The 14,859-nt window shown below is 32.9% G+C and overlaps 2 protein-coding genes across 5 annotated transcripts in view; one reads left to right on the plus strand and one right to left on the minus strand.

The window, feature by feature from the left end:
• The first annotated feature begins 297 nt into the window (after nt 1-297).
• LOC107078027 (regulator of DNA class I crossover intermediates 1) lies at nt 298-12,137 on the plus strand. Of its 3 annotated transcripts, none has more exons than XM_015352597.2 (14): nt 298-663; nt 2,488-2,527; nt 4,087-4,228; nt 4,415-4,550; nt 5,359-5,419; nt 5,870-6,040; nt 6,216-6,343; nt 7,239-7,528; nt 7,953-8,013; nt 8,170-8,221; nt 8,973-9,000; nt 9,676-9,755; nt 10,384-10,990; nt 11,726-12,137. In XM_015352597.2, exons 1-14 carry the CDS (start codon nt 641-643, stop codon nt 11,950-11,952), a joined length of 2,046 nt encoding a protein of 681 aa, XP_015208083.2. In that variant the 5' UTR covers nt 298-640; the 3' UTR covers nt 11,953-12,137. The 3 variants fall into 3 exon arrangements, with proteins under 3 accessions (XP_015208083.2, XP_015208086.2, XP_015208084.2); XM_015352600.2 differs by having other exon boundaries at nt 10,384-10,489; XM_015352598.2 differs by lacking the exon at nt 4,087-4,228.
• Nucleotides 12,138-12,155: 18 nt separating this feature from the next.
• The window catches only part of LOC102684008 (proton myo-inositol cotransporter), a 124,366-nt gene continuing 121,662 nt past the window's right edge, over nt 12,156-14,859 (minus strand). The window contains exons 11-12 of one of the 2 annotated variants that reach the window (XM_015352606.2): nt 14,017-14,090; nt 12,156-13,554 (exon numbers count right to left, since the gene is read on the minus strand). In XM_015352606.2, the coding sequence (XP_015208092.2) occupies nt 13,549-13,554; nt 14,017-14,090 (80 nt within the window). In that variant the 3' untranslated portion in view covers nt 12,156-13,548. Of the gene's footprint in view, nt 14,091-14,859 lie in introns of both variants that reach the window. The other variant, XM_015352605.2, reaches the window with a different exon arrangement.

The following is a 14,859-nucleotide window of genomic DNA, read 5'->3' on the forward strand; positions in this document are numbered from 1 at the left end:
CAATAATTAACAGACACCAAGTAATGTAGGGGAAACCAGAGAAATTAAAAAACACATGCGAGTACAGGGAGATGATCAACCTACAGTAATTTCGCAAGAAACCCCCTCTCCCCCCAGTCTCCAGTCCAGATTAGAAGGAAGGCTACTATAACTGGGAGGATCCATGCTGAAATTGAGTTGGTCAAAATACACCATGTTGATTTGAATAATTACCCTAAATTCTCAAAAACAAATATGCAGGATCCTGCATATAGTGCATCTGTTATCTGCGCCCCCAGCCTCTCCAGGCCTCGAGGCTCCAGAATTCGTCAGTCAGATCACTTTGACTCTAAGCGCGCGGTATAAAGTCTCGAGCGGGAACGAATGGCTGCGAGGAGCGATTTATCTTTCGAGAGAAAAAAAAATTATCAAGGGTAAAATCAAGGGTATCCTTTGCTGAAGGATATCTATATTTTAAAAAGTACTTACACAATCGCCGGTTACATTTATTTCTCCTCAGCCTTATTGTTAGGTTACTGATTATTATATTAGGTTTCGGAGGTGGTGAATGAGCTCACAGTTGCTTGTCTAGTTAAGCACGATAAAATATAGAAGCAAAAAGCTAGAGACACTCGACTGCTATTTTTCTTCGAAAACTGAGATGAATTGGGTCGGAGGTACAAGGTAAGTAAAAATCAAATTCATCTTAGCCTATTTGATTAGATGGCGTTCAGCAGCATAGATGTTATTATCGATTAAGTTATCTGCTGCGTCACAGAAAATAAATGGACAATTTGTCTGCTTCTTTCCATCTACATGTAAAACTACATTATAGACAAAGTATTTTCGGTACAATTTAGGAAAACATTTTAATATGCTGTTAAATAGTATACATATTTTAATGTTTTATTCGAAAGTAGTCCGTATTGCACAGTTATTGGAACAATCAACGATAGTATGACTCACTCCAACTATAAAGTTTGACCTAAACTACCTCACAGAGTATGACACTCCATCAAAGGCTGATCCTAATCTCTAACCAAGTTGTGTATCTAATTTTATGTCATGTATCTAATTTACGCCAATCTTCCTTCCTGGGGACCCTCAACAGCTGCTGGTTTTCATTGCTGCCGAGCTCTCTTCACCATGAGTTTTTAACTGAACCAGAAGGCTGCTTGATTAGCACTCTTACCAGTTTTATTTCTACTTAAACGTTAGGGGCAGCCTGTGGCACAGAGGTTAGCATGCCTGCTTTGCAGTGTTGTGGGCTCCAGTTTTTCCCCTCAGTCCCCTGACATACTGGTAGATTAATTGGATTCTGGGAAGACTGGCTATGGTGTGAGGGTGTGGGTGGGTGTCTGTATCTGTGTGCACCCTCTGGTGGACTGGCATCGTGTCCAGGGAGTACCCCGCCTTGCACCCTTTGTTTGCCCAGAAATGTAGTAATGGATGTTAAGTTGAAGATGGTAAAGACAAGTTCCCACGTGTCTAGGAAATTGAAAAAAAAAGTGTTCAAATTAAATGTATTATTAGGTTTAATTGAGGGATCAATTATTTAACTGACTGTGCGGGGGGGACTAGTATGTGTGTGGGTCCCCTTGGTCGAGGACCAGGAATGGGAACTCGTGATCTGTGTGACTGCATGTGTGATGTGTATGATGAATGGACAGAATTTGTACTATATACAGTAGCTGGGCAAATAGCATAAAAGATGAAAGTGTTCCACCACAAAGAGCATCAAGGTGCCAGAGTGGTACACATCACTGCCTCCCGGAGCTGGAGTCTGGGTTCAGTTCTGGCCTGGGTGCTGTATACATGGAGTTTGTATGTCTGTTAAGTGGTTTGTGTGGGTTTCCTCCAGATCCTCTGGTTTTCTCCCACGGTCCAAAGACAGGTAGGTTCATTGACTTTTGTGAAAATTGGTCCTGATGTGAGTGTATCTATGTTTGCCCTGTAATGCACTGGCATCCTGTCCAGTGTGCATCCATCCTTGTGCCCATTGCTTGCTGAGTTAGGCTCCAGCTCCCCTGTGACCCTTTATTGGATAAAATGGTTAGAAAATGGATGGATGTACCACCATAACTAAGCTGGAAAATGAAGAGGAAGAATAAAACAAAATGCAAATGTGAAAGACTCACCAGTTTTATCAGACTGAATACTTTACTGCAGTGCATACAGTAGAATCCCCCCCACACTGAATCAGGAAGTAGACCATATAATGGAAATACGTTAAATATATGTTTAAAGTTGTGTTTACTGTACTTGCTCCTTAAGCAGGCTCATACTGTACGTGGAAATGAATGTTTTTTTTCTTCATAGCCGCACAATGGCTTATGGTTTCTTTTTTGTACTATTTTTAGACTGTTTCTGTTCAGTAAAATAAAACATTAGATATTGGGTATTACAGTTTTCCTTTCACATCAAATCTTACATTTGGGGAATACAAAACTTTAATTTGGAATCTGTGAATTACACATTGATTTATTGTATGTTTTATTTCATCCCCAGGAACAGATTCATGTTCAAAAATGGCATAAAAAAGCAAAAGGTAAGGCTAATATGAATGCAATATCAATAACAGTTTATATACTGTTCTTCAATTCTTCAGTTCTAAACTAAATTTGGAAATATACATTTATATAGCGTACTATAGTGAAAAAAATATATTGAAGAATAAACATCATTAAGAAAACAATTAGGATTCTTTATAAATATAATGTAAGGATAGTAATTTTATGCCCACTGCTCTGCTTTTGACAACCGACTAATCCCTATAATACAGTACATATAGTATCTGCTAAACAGAGAATCAGACATCATGAAAGCTGCAGCATTAATATTAAATATTTATTTGTTACTTAAATAATTCTTTTGTTATACTGTACTCTTTGGATCACCATCAAGGTGAAACATGTAGTCTCACTCTTGATCACTGGCCAGTACTCAAGTTGTTAATAACTAGTGGTCGGGTGCCAAGTGGATGTTTTTGATTGTTGGGGAGGTTGACTTTTTAAATTCCTTTGACAATATTGAGCACTTGAATCGGGATCTGTCGTAGTCATCTTTGTTCAAGATTTCTTCAGCCTGTCAGCATCGCTCAGGACATTCCCCTAAGCACTGGAATGTATCTGGTAGCTCTTCTCAAGAATGCTTCCAGTGCAGCTGTATTGTTTTTATGGTGACCAGAACTGGACACAATACTTGAAATGAGGTCTAAATAGTACATTGTACAGTTTTTAAAATTTTAATGTAAAATCTATGCATTTCAGGGTTATAACTTGTTTGCCTTTTTTGCTCTCCCACATCATCTAATGTGAATTGTTTGTCAACCTAAACACCTATTTCAAGCCTCTCAGTGTTTTCCATTTTGTGTTGATATTTCATGTTTTTGCTATCTGCATACATATAATTCTTAATATTTGTCTGCAAGTTTTGTAGTTTGTATTTGTGTTGTATTTTCTTGGTTAATAAGAAAATATTTTCTTTTAATTAACAATGGTGGTTCTGGTCATATTTATATTTAGATTTGTTAACGCATTTCTTATATATGTCGCTTTAGAGCCATGATTATCAGAAATGTTGTTAACGTAATTTTTAATTGCAGTTTCTAATGTGTACTATGTATCAGTTTGATAATTACTGTTAATTTAAACTGAAATGTTATAAGTTTCATTCTGCTCCATTAGGGCAGCATGGTGGCACAGTGGTTAGTATTGGTACCTTGTAGTGCTGGGGCTCTTGGTTCAACTCTGGACCTGGAGTGCTTGCTATCTGTGTGAAGTTTGTTTGTTCTACCTTTTTTGCATGGGTTTTTTCGGGGTGTTCTGTTTTCCTCCCACAGTCTAAAGACATGCTGCTGGGTTAACTGACTTCTGTGAAAATTGGTTCTGGTGTGTGTGTGTTAATGTCTGTGTGTGCCCTGTGATGGACTGGAGTCTTGTCCAGGGTGTATCCTGTCTTGCGCCCTTTGAGCACTTGAGTTGGATTAAATTAATTCTAAAACCTGTTTTGATTCTTGGTACTATGATAATTGAATTTGGATACCTAACATTCAGAAAAAAATATTTTAGTTATTCCCAAATTGAAATATACCTTTTCTTTTCCGAGGAATTTTTTGGGAAGAAAAAGCTGCAAAATAAAAAGAAGCTTTTAGGAATTTCTACAAATACTGATAAAAATAATGGTGGAAGCATGGATCTGGTCACATTATATGTTGTTAATCAGATTTCAGCACAGAAAGAAACTATTGGTAAGCAATTCATTTTTGATACAGATACCAGTTATGCACATTTATTTCAGTTACCAGTTATTAGGATATATTTGGTATAATTATTATTTATGCATTTTGTATTTGGATCTAAATTGGTTTAAAATGGTCTCTTTTACAAAATAAGGGTAAGATGAGATACACATTTCGTGATATTATTTATTGCAGACGCACCAAAAAAAGTGAAGCATTTGCATATAATTAAGGAAGACAAAGGATCTATAAGGCAGAAAATTTTAGACCTGCCAATGTCACCATGTCCACCTTCCAGACTGTGTCTTGAAGAAAGTCAGCCTCAATACAGGTAAATTAAAAGTGAATTTGAATTACAGTACCTCGGTTTAATGAACTTTGTTTTAACAGACTTCAGATTTAAAGGACAAAATCTGCTAAGGGGGAATTTTGTTTGAAAATCAGAAATACAGGACTTTCTCCACAATAACAGGGGCATGTACAAATAATGAAAAATGATAAAACGTTTAAAATTCAGGAAAATCAATGGTGCCCTGAAGGAGTTTGTCAGATGTGTATGATGTATTTCGTATGTGTTAATGAATTTTATACAATATATTCATGACCCATGAAATAAAGAGTTTGTGAAGGAACAATTTTCATTGTGTTGATTGCAGTTGCTAAAAATAATTACAGTGATCCAGAAGACATATATATTGTATAAATATTTTTTTCTGAAGCAATAGTGTGTTTTGGGTCCTGAAAAAACATAATTTGTGCTTTCATGGACGTTTGACTGTATCTGACACTACTTTTCTCCTATTAGTCTGTTAAACGGAGGGTTTCCTGTTCTAAAATTTTATAAAGTACAGGAATGGTAAAGCAGAAACTGAGTGATCACCTTAAAAAACTCATGAGAAACATATACTATTGAACCTGAATGTGATTTTTAGTTATTTTATAGTTCAGATTGGTTAGATCTTTAAATTGATAATTTTAATATCTGTCAATACTGCTATTACTAGCAGCTCTCACAAGGACAAGCAGTGGATGGATGGAATAATTCAGAAGATTTGCACAAAACCATACAACTCCTTAATTTATAAAAAAAAATCCCATCATACATAATGTGAAATACTAATTGCTTTTAATTTTTGTAGTGTCCATGATTTGGGCTTAAGAAACAAGAGTTATCTTAAACAGACTCTGAAATACAAACAGGTAAGAGTTATACAGTAGTTGTACCAGATTTACCCTGGTTAGCAAAGGAAAATATAAAGAGTTGGTCACTAGAGGTATTATCAAGCACATGAAAACTCATCTGGACACGATTAACAGATGAAATACTCACAGTTTAAAAGTGATAAGCTATACATGTTTATAAGACGTCAGACTTGAAATTCTAAAGATGCTAAAGAGAAATAAGGACTAAATAAAGAGAATATATAAAAATCTAAAGAATAATAAAGACTAAAATAGTAATTATTTAATTCTAGAAATATATTAATATGATATGACAAATATTACAATTATTGATATATATATTATAAAAAATGCTACATATATTTACAGCAATTAGTACATATATGGTTAGTGTACCAAAACACATTTCTAAAAGTATACATACCTGTATCTGTTTACACCATTTATTCTAATGATCCTTTTTTCTAGCTTTCTCCAGTTATGGAATCCAGTTTTTCAGACTGTAGCAATATAGAAAAACAGGAATCAGTACCTGATAGCTCAAGAGCAGTGTCTTGCTTTTCATCCAAAAACCCTGTTGAACAGAAGACACAATATCATTCCTCAGATATGTGGGAGTCATCTTGTGCTGAGACTGAGGTATTAAGTCTATTTAAAAATCTACAGACTGGAGAAGGTGTAGTGTAAAAATAGCTAACTCAGAAACATATGAAAGTTTTATAGTAATAAAAACAGCACAAAGTTTCATAAACAAGATTAGCACAAAACTTTCCTAAAATTGAAATACTAACAAGATTTTTGTTTGTATTGGTAGTTTCAGCCTTTTTGTCATTCAGGAGTAGACAGAAATGATGATTATTGGATACCATTGTCGAAAGAAACACAACAGCAGGACCAAGAGACATCACAGTTTGGATACACACTCAAGAAATCGCAAAACATGTAAGTTGTTAAGAAAATAAAGTTTTAGATAATTATCATCAATTATTTTGAATTTGGTTTTGTTTTACTTATCAGATCCGAATTAGACTTTACATATACAGTAACAAGAGCATTTGGGTGATAAAAAAGGTAATATCTCTATTTTCTGTTAGAAGGTCTTTATTACAGATTTAATAAAACAAATACTGCATCACATAACAAATAAGTTCAATTCATATTTTGACAAAATTACTGTCAACACTGTCAGAATTATACATATATATCATGCATTATCCAGCATTAAACTACTAGCAAGATAATAACCCAAAGCATTCTACAAAGGATTTTCATCCATAAATGAATGATTATACTGTAGTTACAGCCATTTCAGTGCCCTGAATTCCATCTAGATATTGTGGATTGACTTTAAAACTGAGGTTTCAAGTAAGAAACCTAAGAACTGTAGACTAATGGACCAAAATTATATTTGTTGAAGAATGGTGAAAAATCTCTGATATTCTGTCTTTCTCCCGTTGCTTGCTGGGTTAGGCTCCTATAGTTTCAGTGATGAGCAAAAAAACAAATTTATACAGGGAGTCGACTTATCGCAAATACATCATATTTCCTATGTGGTGTTACTGTCATTTATACAAATCTACATTCTTACTTTTACTACAGTGTACATAACACACACATTAGGTATACTGTACCTACACACATGAGGTATTTTATAGTTAGCTCTATTGCAAGTGGAAGCCCTACGTTTTGGAGTCACTGCAGGGAAGACGTGATTGCTCACAAAATGCTAGATAAATATGTTTCATATATAGATGTGATAACCAAAAGTCCATGTCTTGCAACAACCTTTTTCTGATATGAAACCATAGTTCAACAGTCTTCAATCTGAAATTTGCAGTGCACTCGTCGGTGACAAGAGAACTACATTTACTCATAATCAGGGAGATTCAGGTTACTTTGATACAGATGCTTTCATTGAAGCCCATCTTCTGCAACAAGGCCGGCAACTGGAAAGTGTCTTCACTGGACCTGAGGAAATGTTTAGTACAAATCTAAGAAAACCAGAGAAAACAACAGGTCACATTTTGCCAACAGAAGATTACTCTCATTTCTTTATTGAAGAAAAAGAAGAGGACGAAAACCACAGTTTTGTAGTTTTTGAAAATGGAAAGAGATCCAGTGGTCAAGGTCAGCAATGTACATTCATTTTAAAATTTATTTTTACTTCATTACTTTTTATCGTAATTAAATATAAAACAATAAAGCTGTTATGTAAGAATGAGAGTTCAAGAATATAGTTGGAGTATTTTTTTCTATTCTGCCAAAGGTTTTAATTTATTAGTTTTTTTTATTTAAATTTAAAAATGTGATATTCTATTTTTAAAAGTTGTTCAAGTTGTGAAAATAATGTTTTGAATTGCTATAGTGTTTATAAAAACTGCACATTTTTCGTCTTCCTGTAATTTGTGTTTACAGAGAATATAAAAATTAAATGACTTGTAAATGAACTAATTGTAAATTAACTCCTTCATTGCTGCTCAAGTCCTGTAGTTTATGAAAAGAAAACGTATTTTGATATTTTGAACACATTAAAAAGTATTTGTCATATTAGGATATTCACAGAATTGTAAGGAAAAGATTCATCTTGAAGGAAATCCACCTCTGTACAGCAAGTAAGTATAAACTTTGGTGCATTGTAAATTAATATGAATTTGCTAAAGCTATAAACAGAAATTGCTTGTAAATATTAAGTTGTGTGCCTAAATATAAAAAAACAGATTCAAATATATGTTTGCTGTTTTTTCATGTGAGTATACCTTTTTATTAAGGAATCTTCAAGAAAGCAGATCCAGTCAACCAGAAGATGTCTTTCTGTTTCAGGTAAGAATATTACTTATATGGCATAGTGCTGACAGATGTTTCTCATTCTCTGGGGACTGAGTATTTCTATGATATATTACTAACCTAGAGCCAGGAATTGCATGGTGGTACGTAGGTTGGTACAGTACTACTACAGTATCTCTGAGCACTTGAGACCAGGAATTGATAACTAAAAGAGAAACCTCCTGTGTGATGTTTCATTGTTCTCCTTATATTCTCATTAGGTATTTTTTCCAAATCCTTTTGAATTTCCAAAGACATGCTGGATGAGTGATGAGCAAGAAAACTGAATTTATACGGGGAGTCGCCTTATCACAGACACATAAAATTTCCTATGTGGTTTACTGGAGTCTGATTTACACAAATCTACATTCTTACTTTTACTACATCATACACAATAAACACTTTTTTCTCAGATCTTTAAATTTACTTGCACATAATAAGGTAAAAAGATTATAGGTGCTTTGTCTTGTAGTGATGTCACGTGTTGCACTGGCTTCAACTTATTGTCGTCTTTTTAATATTACATTAGTTATGTAGGTTTTCAACACTAAAACAGCTTTAAAATAGATCCAGTTTCAAGCATAATCAAACCACAGAAAAGTGAGAACAGGATGCAAAACCATCAAATCAATGGATGTAGTTAAAAAGTACTGGAGAATGGGGAAAAGGCCATTTTACCTTTCCTACACAAAATATGCTGGAATCACTTAATAAAATTAATTACTGTTTGTATCTTTATTTTAAACAGGTGTCTAAACAAATGGAGTCTGGACATTGTAAGTTTTACCTTTCATATTGTTTTTTTTGTCTACATGTCTCACGTGGCATTAAAGAGTTTTGTTTCAAACTTTAATACAGTTTGATAAGTAGAGTAAGAACTTGTGTTAAATTAAATGATTGCCTAGAAAAATATATCATTACAAAATTGTAAGATACAAAATCCAATCTTGTAAGTATCTTGTATCTTGCTTCTTTAGGTAAGATCAGAATAGTTTACAATGTATAGAGAAAGGATGACTTTGGGATCGGACTCCATTGTACATGTTTGACTTATTTTAAAAACAAGAATCTGAATTTTAAAGTTTAAAAGTTATTTACTCCATTAACAGAGTTAATACAAGATATAACTGTTTAAAACTGTGTCTCTTGTCAAGCTGCTGCTGAAATACAATTTAAATAAGGGTCTTCTCAAAACGTAATGTCATAAATTAAAATGGCTAAACTGATAATCGAACTGGAAATTGGGAGTGGATGTTTCTTTCTAAACAAATAATATACTGTAGTTATTAGCTCTGATTAAAATGTGTGAAAATGTTGTGGTACAGTTACATATACGTGTCCTGAGTTTCCTTGGAATGACTTGTATGGAGGAGTAAGAGTAAGTAAAAAAATAATGTACTAAATTACAATATCTGAAAGTGTATTTATAATTAAAATTGTTCATTTTACAGCACCCAGTGATTCTATCTCGAGCTATGAATCTCAAAGCTATTCTCCTCGGGAAAGTACTTTAAGTACAATTTCTGATTTTGTAAGTTTGCAATGTTACCTTTTAACTTTGTATAGAAAAGTCTGTCAACACTGTGAATAAAAATTTCCTTAATTTATAGTTTACTGGATAACTTTTAGACAATCTCAAATTTGACTCTTCTCACTCCCATAACTTGGAATATGTCCTCATCCATTCTGTCCAGCAAATTTGAGCGAGTAGTAGCGCTCGGTCTACTTCCAGGTCACTACCAGGTGGTGTGGTGGGCTTCTTCCACTTCCCACCACACCACCACAGAGTTCCAGTCTAAGGCTAGTCCCACTTACTGCCAGTGGTGCCACCTGTTCACTGACCTGTGTCTATCACCCACATTATATGTGCTTCTCATCCACTAATGTTCTTATAAAACATTGCATGTCTGAATCTACTCAATCACACAAGCTTAATTATTTAAAAATTGGGAGTACAAAAAGACTTGTGGAATGGAATCCTTATTTAACCCAGGGAATGGGTGTATTTGACTAATGCATACTTATGGGGTATTTTAGGACCAAATATATAGGTTCACAAAATAGAAATCTAAGAATGGTTGTCTGTTATAAAATGATTATGAAACATGAACTGGCCATGTTTTAACTAATTTAATAATTACTTTTTTAAATCTTTTCAGTCAGAAGAAGACTGTAATAACTTACAAGTCAATGGACCTGTGCCTGAAGCACTTTTTACACAAAAACACAATGGAATACTTTTGTGTTCAAAGGCTAATGAAACAGGTGACCACAACAGAAATGAAGAAAATCCAGACAGGAAGAATGTGGAATGTCAAAATGTACAATTGCCACTGAAATCCAGGTTTAAGTCACCAGATGGCTTTAGGTTAACTGAGAAAAAACATGTTTCCTACATTAGGGAAGTTGGAACTCAGACTGACAGTATTTTTAATGTTGAAAAATCGGACTCTGCAACACAGTGCAATCTTGGAAAATTGTGTGAAGCCTGTGGATTTGCTTCGGAATCAAATTCAATTACTGAAAAACTAAAAATAACCAACAGAGGGCAGACTAGTTCAGAGAATGAGATCATGGACTCCATGTCAGATTCATCTAACTTAAATGTCCATACTGAAATGGAATATATCACCAAGAGTTTAACTGGTTTAAATGAAACCAACTGCAAATCAAAACATGATATTTTTGAAAGTCTGAAATGCAGTGTATCTACAGATCCCAAGAGCATCCAGCTGCATGTCTCCACCAACATGAGACATTTTAATGGTAATGATAGAAGAAAAATACATCTAACCAGAATGATCTATTGAAAGCTAAATTAGTAAAACAAATATATTTTAAAGTATACATACAGTAAAATACTGTACATACATAATATCGCTACTGAAGCAGTGTGTAGTAAATCTTGAGTTGAGGGTTGTGGGTTCATATCCTGAGTCCCTTGAGCAAGGTAATTTACTCAGATTGTTCCATAAATGTCCTGCTGTGTATGCCACCATGATGAAAATGTGTTCTCAATTGACTTGCTACTTAGTTAAAAATGTCCATGAGACAGCTATGATTTTCAAATTACATTAATACTGTACCCTTCCATTTGAATCTAGCTGTGATGGACTAACCTATTCAATACAATAATTCATTGTGTATATTTTTATGCACATTTGAATTCAAGGTTGATTTACAATTGCCAAAAGAGCAACGATCCCACCCAAAATCATACCATTTTACAATACTGTATGCATAAAATAATTATAGATTAAATTAGGATTTTTCAATGAACTGCTTTAACTCTCACATACATCTGATCTATTATGACTTCCAACTAAATAGGATTCCTGGAATATATCTAAACATTTATTGTTTATCATATAGTTTCATGAGTTATTTTAACACTTACTGTATCCTTATGTGTCTACTGTATCACAAACATTTGAAGACAAAATATAATTAAAAAATCACAAGTTGCATAGTAATTTATAAAATGTTATGGTTTTTTAACAGGGTCAACAAGAGATGAGCTCAACTTGAAAACCTGTAGAATTGGAGAAATACCAATTTGCCAAACTTTGTACGATGAAAATCAAAGTGACAGTTTTGTGGATATGAATGGCAATTACAGTAAGGATAAAGAATATGAAAGCACAGTCAAAAGGAATTCAGAAGAGACGAAGACACTGCATGAAATTGCAGACATTTTGTTAATGTTAGGACATAAAAAGATTCAGTAAAATTTTATGTTTATATTTCATAATACCTGTAATAGTGTTTTTAGAGTAAACTATTTGCTTACTTTAAAATATAGATACATCAACACCAGAAAACTTAAATATGAATAATTTATTAATATACACCAATATATTTGTTAGAACTTCCACCTCTTATGAAAAAAAACACACCAAACATTGCTATATAATTAACTTTATTTAGTCCATTTACAGTGATAAAAGTTCATGAATATATGTAGATTTATATAAAGATAAACTCTAATAAAACATTTTACAGCAACAATAACCAATTAAACTATACAGCACGAAATTCATAAGTATTGTTCCACTCTTATATTTCATAAACTGTATAAACATTTTTTTTTATCAATTACGATTGTTTCACATAGGAAAATTGCACCTATCCACTATAAATTACTCAAGAGGCCCTGCCTGGTGGTTAAAGCAAAGACAAAGAATAAAACCTGGCTTGCCAAGAGCTGGAAGTGTTATGTTTAGCAACACTGCAGTCAAATACCAGATATAAATACTAATTTTATGTTGAATTTAAAGAAAAGAAATTTGACATACGACATGTCATATCAGATAAACTCAACATTTTAATTTGTACAGGTATGTTGTCTTAATAGGTGATAATGTTTTGCACATTAAAAGACCTATTAATAAAGCTTTTCTGATTTGTGGAAAGAAAAACTGATGCAATACTACCTGGTTTGGTGTGATAACAAATATATATATTTTTTTTCATGAATCAAAACATTATTTTTCCTTAATAATTTTTTAATTTTCCTGTAACTAGACAACCCACAGCAGAATTTTCTTTTGCAAATACAGTTAATGAACATGAAGTGAATCCCCCATAACCAAGCCTACATTAACTTTAAAAATGAAGTATACAACATATTTCAAAATCATCATTAAACAGTTCTGCAATTTTACAGTTTCTAGACTGAATTATAGTATTAAACAGAAATCTTGACAAAACATGTAATACATCAGGTCTTGGGTAAACATATAATTTGTCACAAAACAGTATTAACTTGTATTACTTTAAATAGCAGTGATGTTAAAGTAGAAACGTACACTACTGAAGAGACTCTTGATACTGTTAGAAGTCATTTGCTGTTGTCACAGATAACGCACAACTTGTTTTCAATCACCTCAAAAACTGACTACAGTCAGCTGGACTCTAAACTATGGATGACTGGCTATAGAGGTGTGTTTACATTATTATACCACCTAAAATAGACCATTTGTGTTTACTACCATGTATTAAAACATTTTCAAAGTACATTATTTTTTACATTTACAGTATAACACATTTATCCCACTCTGCCATTTAAGGTAAGATATGCAATTTATTTGTACACAAGGCTACAGAGGAAGACAAAAAAAGCTCCAAAAAATGTACAACTACCTTTTTATTAAAAGAAAATTGGTATGACATTTCATATGCAACAACTGTAAACATTTTATCTGAAATTAAAAGTAAGATAAAATAAAATATGTTGTGTACAAAAATACCCTCTGCTTCTGGTCTGGAGAATAATATTTCTGGTAATTCACTCATCTTCTTGGTTAGGTGCAATTATGCAAATATTAAAGCTGAAAAACATGAAAAAAATCTCAACTGAAGTGGAAAAAAATGTAATATGTAAAATAAACTGATGATGGTAAGACATAGTGTGTAGCATGAAAGCATATCCAATTATGATTTAAACAAGGCAACATAAAAAGGAATATTCACTCTGAATTAAGATTAATTCTTGTGATTTATAAAGGGAATCCTCATAAAGAATTGTAATCTTCCTAATTATAAAGCTACAGTATATGTGGTTGCATTTCATACTGGGTTTTAGACCAAATTGAATACTAAAATAGAGTTATAACAACTTTTGTAAGAAGCAAATGTAAATATTGTACTGACAAGGAAGAATCCCTATACTAACTGTTTTTAAAAAAAAGCTGTTTAATGAATTAAAGAATGTTTTCAATTACAATTTTTTTTTTACCCATCAATGTTATACAGGTACTGAAGAGTTTTTTAATACACACTTAAATACTTACACAAATATATGCAATTTCATTTTCAGGTCCCGTGTTCTCCTCTCTGTGTATAACTGACCCGTAATCTTGTGAAACTACAAAATTCAATACTGTGGATTTTAGGAGTGTATTCATACATTCCATAATACTAGTAATAATAATTTACTGATTTTATATTCTTAAAGGCTGCATCTGAAACAAGGCACTTTACCCACAAAAACTTAATAACATGCATTATGTTTAAATTAATGTATCAAGTATCATCTTTATAACACTGAACTATTTATACTAAATAGTATAAATGTTATACTTTATACTAAAAATGTATACAAAACATATGTTCTGCTTAAAAATATAAACAATAAGGATGCAGCAAAGGTACAGTGATTGGAACCAGTTCTAACACTTTACATGGCACAATTCTGATATTGTACAAATTTTAAGATAGTAAATTATACCAAGTATTATTATGTTAGGAATAAGTACACCACCACCAATTAGAGAAACCACGGAAATATAACTAATACATTATATACAGCAAAATTCTGAGAGTCATTTGACAAGTCAGAGATTGTAAAGACATGTTAAGTAAAGCACAGCATTATATGGCCTATTTCAGAACATTCAGCTGTATTTCTCAAAATCAAAAAGTGCTTTGTTCTCAATTACAGAAGTAAACTATACTTCAACATACAGTACAGGTGCGATAAGGCGTTGAGACACCTAACTTAAATTGCTTTGTGAAAAATATTTTCTTCTAAAGTCTAGGCTTGTTTTTTTTTAATTCTTAGGTTTAGTTGTTTTAATCCTACAGTATGTCACTCATAATATTGTGTGTCATTTATGAGAACGAGGAAATTATGG

The sequence above is a fragment of the Lepisosteus oculatus genome, chromosome 7 (assembly GCF_040954835.1).
Source record: "Lepisosteus oculatus isolate fLepOcu1 chromosome 7, fLepOcu1.hap2, whole genome shotgun sequence".
NCBI lineage: Eukaryota > Metazoa > Chordata > Actinopteri > Semionotiformes > Lepisosteidae > Lepisosteus > Lepisosteus oculatus.

Excerpts from the sequence above, each read along its gene's own strand:
- LOC107078027 (XM_015352597.2), top strand. The coding sequence starts at position 641 with ATGAATTGGGTCGGAGGTACAAG. Across the intron at positions 5,420-5,869 it reads AGACTCTGAAATACAAACAG|CTTTCTCCAGTTATGGAATC; the intron begins GTAAGAGTTATA and ends CCTTTTTTCTAG. Across the intron at positions 8,014-8,169 it reads AATCCACCTCTGTACAGCAA|GAATCTTCAAGAAAGCAGAT; the intron begins GTAAGTATAAAC and ends CTTTTTATTAAG.